Genomic DNA, 5,681 nt, shown 5'->3' with positions numbered 1-5,681 from the left:
TGATATTTCTCTCCAGGATGGAGTCACAGCCAAACAGGAATAGACCAGATGAAGCTACTATGAGGAAAACCAGAGAGAGCAGATACCCAACTATTGTAGTATCTAGGCTAGAGCTGTCAGTCTGGTAAAGAATGTAGTCGTTTTTCCAAATTGTAATGGTTAACTTTTATTTGCAACATAAAACTGACTAAAACCTTTTCAAGTTTTAGTCCGACTAAACCGACTAAAACTATCACATATCGTAATGACTAAAATGCGACAAAAAAAAAATAATAGTTTTCGTCCTAAAGACTAAGACGTAATCTAAGATGGCTGTCACTGTTATACTGTCTGACCAGAACATGACGCTTCTATTAGATCTACAAAGCATGACAGATATAATATTTTAGTACAAAGACTGATGTTTAAAAAGGAATTGAAGGGGACCAGCCAAGGGCCCATCAAGGAAAGTGGGGAAATTTTCAATGGCTACTACTGTAAATGTTGCAGGAAAGTGGCAGAAAGTTGAAGAACCTGATCGTATAAAGAAGTTTTAAGGGTTCAGGTTAACCAACTACATCATTCATTAAAAAAGCTGAATTATTAATTGTTCTACAAACAAAACATGAGGAAACTGCAGATATTCCTACAGAAGAAAAAAAAAACAGAACTCAATGGGATTAACCTGGCAGAAATCTGAACCACAAACAAACAAACAGGGAAGAGAGGCTGCTCTCTAGGGTAGGACATCAAACTAAAAACAGAGCTTAATAGAGAGCGGATGGGAAGTTTAAATGTACCAGATCATTTGCATCTTCTTCAGTTTCTCATTCTCTATTAACTTTTATTTCCTTATGATGAAGTTCTGCATTTTTTTTAGCAAAGGCAGAATATTAATCCATCCTCTCATGTTCAGTACCACAGAGTTTGCATTTAGATGTATTGATCAAATCAGCAAAAATTGAAATATTTAATCAAAGGAAGCTCAGACTTCTCTGTGCGGTCACCATGGAGACAGAGAATCAATAAAGCCTTTTTAAGGACTTTTTATCAAAGTAAGGCAGAATAATTCACTCTATTTATGTGGAGATACAAACTAAAGTGATCATAACATCTACAGAGGGTTAATGGTTTACAGATTTTAAGGACAAACCTCTCAGACTTCAACCTTCAGAGATCTGTCATGATGTCATGACCTTCTGAGATAAAACATTTGCATTCAGTGGGAGGCTTGAATGCAAACCTGGAATGAATGGTTTCCAGCTGATTGTAATCCTGATCAGAGACCTCCTTGCAGTGGAAGGTTGCTTCATTTCAAATCCAACCAATCTGAATATTTACACATAAACTGTTATGGATTTATGTTTTACACCATAGCCACCATGAAGCAGTCAGAGATGATGCTGTTTTGATCTAATTCTTTCAGACATTTGCACGCAGATTGCAGTAGCCTTCTTGAACCGTGGGCCATTCAAAGGAGATGTAGACGGGCTAGTTACATGCCCTCTGGTGCTGAGTGGGCTTCAAATATAACAGTTATTCTGCACATATATGAGAATAAACTTAGAGCCATTATTGAAAACAGTATGAAAGCATTAACGTCAGCTCTCACCACTCAATGAGATCTTATAGTCACAACCCATCCATCCATCTATTCTGACACGCTTGTCCCAAGTGGGGTCGCAAGGGGTGCTGGTGCCTATCTCCAGCTGTCAATGGGCGAGAGGCGGGGTCCACCCTGGACAGGTCGCCAGTCCATCGCAGGGCAACACAGGGACAAACAGGACATACAACCATTCACTCACACCTAAGGAGAATTTAGAAAAGCCAATTAACCTAACAGACATGTTTTTGGACTGTGGGAGGAAGCCGGAGTACCCAGAGAGAACCCACGCATGCTCAGGGAGAAGCATCGGTACTGACTGGATTGTGTTCTTTGAGATTTCTTCATAACTTGTGTTTTTGTACCATTAGCTGAAAATGGATCCAAGCATCCTCAATTCTGGGTACATCATTGACTCTATAGGCATGGAGAAAGAGAAACAAATTGTTGCAAAGCGTATCCACTTATCTCCAGCTAAGTTGGATAACCTAAACAATTTTAACCTCAGTCTATGTGAAGAAAAGATTCAAGAATTAATTAACTTAATTAAAAACCCAAATGAAAACGGAAACTGAAAAATATGAGCAAGTGAGTATCAGGCCCCGTCCACACGAAGACGAACCCTGGCCTAAACGCACAAATTTTTCACCAAACCAGCCTCTCATCCACACGAAGCCTGCGTTTCGGGGGTGTGTAAACGATCTTTTTTTTATTCAGCCTTCAGAGTGGGAAGATTTTGAAACGCCGTTTTCGCGTTTCCATCTTTATGCTCTAACTGCATATTTTTTTTTACAAGCATGCGTCATAGCGTCGCCTCTAAACACGCATGCGCGACCAGTATCACAACAACAATGGCGCCGTTGCTGCTAATGCTACTCACCCTGCTGTCGGGCTTACAACAGAATCTTCTTCTTCTGGAATATCTCCAGGAAGAACAGAGCAATATCGACGACATAGTTCAGCCCTGAATTTGACTTAACCACGAAAATGGACCCGCAGGGCAACCATGTATAAATATTAGTGCGCATGCCCAACATTTCGTCGCTTATTTTTGCTTTGGCACCACAGCGCCAATTGCAGGCCTGGCATACATTTTGCAGCGTTTTCATGCATTCGTGTGGACGCTCACATTTATTTTACGTCTCCGTCTTTACGGCAAACGTTTTGGAAAATATCAGCGTTTCGTGTTCGTTTTGACTTCGTGTGGACGGGGCCTTAGATGATCAGTTAGTGATAAAAAAATCTTTTATTGTCAGGAGCTGAGATAACAGTAGAAGCTTATAGGATCAAAGACCAACAAGGCCAGAGTGACCATGCCTTAGAACAAAGGGTGTCAACCCCCCACCCCCGTGGAGCTATGCGATAAATGAAGCCAGCAGACTCTGAATCAGCAGGAGGTCAGACCAGTCGAAAGGAAAACAGTTCCTGAAACAGACACAAAGTCTCTAAATCCTGAGTTAACACAAAATAGCTCTGAAGATGTTCAAAGTCAAAGTAGTGTCACAGACAGAGACAGAGAGAAACAATTAGATCACTTTGTAAAGTCAAGCAGTTTAAAATGTTGCAAGGTACAACTGCCCAATCTATACTCTGTCTCACACCGTTTTGACCAAGCACCAAATGCCAGGATTCACAACTTGAAAAACTCTAAGGAGAGTCAGTCTCCCTTGTGTCGTTAAAGGTTAGCTCCAAATCCCCCACCATTTTTTGAGCACACCCAACATCCTGATAGGCCAGGGCCGCCGAGTGACCATAGAATTCAACAAATTGATTCCTTAGCCAAAGACATTGTTATTTTTGACCCAGAAAATCAATACTCCAACATAACTGATTATCTTCAAGAAGTTGAACACTGTCTAAAAGACTTGCCATTTCCTTCTTCTCGTGAGAAATTGAAGCTAATTTGGAAAAAAAAAACAGCTAGAAGCGTCCATGTCTTCATAAAATCTCTTCATCCAAAAATCTGAGAAAGTTATTCAGCTCTTTGTCAAACCTTAAGAGAAGAATATTCTGGTTACAGAGATCCGGCGTTAGCAACGCTTGAGGCAACTTTAGTTCTCCAAGGAGAGCATGAAACAAACAGAGAATATTTCTTTCACTTGAGACAGGTTTATTTTGAGGGCTGCAGTTCTCCAGATATTGACGAAGAACATCACTCATTTAAAACATTGTTCATTCAAAATCTACATGAAAGTGTACGATATGATCTAGTATAAAGTAAAGAGAATTGGTCCTACCACTAATCCCTGTGGTACTCTCACACTCACATCATTTTAAAACATTATTTGATCAAATAATGTTTTATTCACCACATGGATTTTTTTTGTGAATTGGTTTGAAAATATTCCAATTTCTATAAATTAGTGAAAAGCTACTTTGATCATATTCCAAATTCTTCTAGATAAACCTTGGTTTTCAAACAAAAAAATCCACATGAAACTGTAATATGGTTTTCAACCATGTTCCCTGTCCTCTTTGTACATAGTAGTTTAGTTGAGTTCAGTTTCACTAGTTTACCGTAGTCCAGCTAAACTAGTGAAATCTTGATATCTTGAACAGAAGTTGTGGTGAATTTATTCCATGTATGTGCAGAATAAACTGTTTGACCTTGATTAGTGCTCGAATCACTGTTTCACTTATTGTTCTAACACACAGCTAGTAGGGCGTGTGTTCATAAACAATATATGACAGCCGAAATAATATCTGATTAAATAAGATATTTTACCAGGTCAATAACCATCTTAAAGTATCATAACTATAAATTCCCAGCTGGCTGGGAATAGAAGAGAATATAAAATCCCGACATTAATGTGACATCCTAAATGGATGGGCACTGAACTTAAAATCACAACGGTGCAAACCAACACAACTGACTGAAACCTTCCAGGAAGTTAATGTTCAGGAAAATGTAGTTGAAATGCAATTTTAAAATAATAATAAAACAGAAGCTTTTTTTTTTTTTGTCTTTAACATCTTTGACATAGTGCTTGCTCATTTATTCCCATCTATGTGTGTTAAATTTTTTGTTTACAGGATCCAGGACATTTTTCTGGGGCTTCCTTGCAGGCCTTTATTTATTAGGGTAGAAACTGCCCTATAAAACAGTTTATTTAGGAGATAGCACTGTTTCTAAAGAAGAAAATACTTCTGATATTTTCCCCTTAGTAAAAGGAAAAAAAATGAGGAAATTATCCTGCAAATCATAAAGAAATCTGAAGGGGAATATTCTCAGTCATCCAGGTCATAGTCATTCCATAAAATTTGAAAAACAATCCACTGGACTTTGAAGTTTGAAGATGTTTCGCTTCCCATCAAGGAAGCTTTTTCAATCAAAATATCCAGAGTAATGTTGGGTTCCAAGGTTTATAGAGTAGCTTAGAAAACATGTAAATTGAACCGGACTACCTTTAGTAGTTGGGAGTCATTGAGGTCTTTATTAGCCTGCCATACCCAATACTGGCCTATGCCTCTGAAAAGGGGAGTCGTTAGGGTCATTGTTCGCCTGGCTGACCAGGCGAGATGTCTTGGTCCCCTGCATGGCGATGAGGATTGAGATGATAGCGGGAAGGGATCAACTCTTGCTTGAAGGATTTTGATCATTTAATTTCGGTGTGTAACTCTGGCTCTGCTGAACCTTCTGTATCTTCTACAGTGCTGCTGCTGGGCATTTTCCTCTACACCCGCTGGCGTACCTACAAAGGTCTGAAGGAGGGTGTGTACCACGTCTCAGCACATCACGACGGCTGGGAGGACATCCGAGAGAACGTGCTGAACTATGACGAGGAGGGAGGAGGGGAGGAGGACCAGGTACATCCCTCAGACAAACACAACTGGGAGAGAATTGCTTACAGGGCTGCATTCAATTCAATTACGTTTATTTCTAAAGCACCAATTCACAGCACGTCATCTCAAGGCACTTTACAGTTCACCAGATTATCCAGTCAAATTGATTCAAAGTTTTCAAAGAAAAACCAGTTGATTGCATCGACTCATTGACACGAGGCTAATTCCTTACACTAAGCATGCTTGTAGCGACAGCAGAGAGGAAAAACTTACTTTTAACAGGAAGAAACCTCCAGCAGAACCAGGCTCAGTGTGA

The 5,681-nt window shown here is 39.7% G+C and overlaps 1 protein-coding gene across 1 annotated transcript in view; it reads left to right on the top strand.

Moving 5' to 3' along the window:
- The window catches only part of LOC107093830 (neural-cadherin-like), a 501,663-nt gene that overhangs the window by 492,603 nt on the left and 3,379 nt on the right, over nt 1-5,681 (top strand). Inside the window, exon 35 of the mRNA XM_015389130.1 lies at nt 5,235-5,389. Coding sequence (XP_015244616.1) covers nt 5,235-5,389 — 155 coding nt within the window. The remainder of the gene's footprint in view (nt 1-5,234; nt 5,390-5,681) is intronic.

This window comes from Cyprinodon variegatus, unplaced genomic scaffold, assembly GCF_000732505.1.
Source record: "Cyprinodon variegatus isolate N-32 unplaced genomic scaffold, C_variegatus-1.0 Scaffold448, whole genome shotgun sequence".
In the NCBI taxonomy this organism is placed as follows: domain Eukaryota; kingdom Metazoa; phylum Chordata; class Actinopteri; order Cyprinodontiformes; family Cyprinodontidae; genus Cyprinodon; species Cyprinodon variegatus.
The sequence above is the reverse complement of the archived record's forward strand: the minus strand, read 5'-3'. Positions and strand labels throughout refer to the sequence as shown.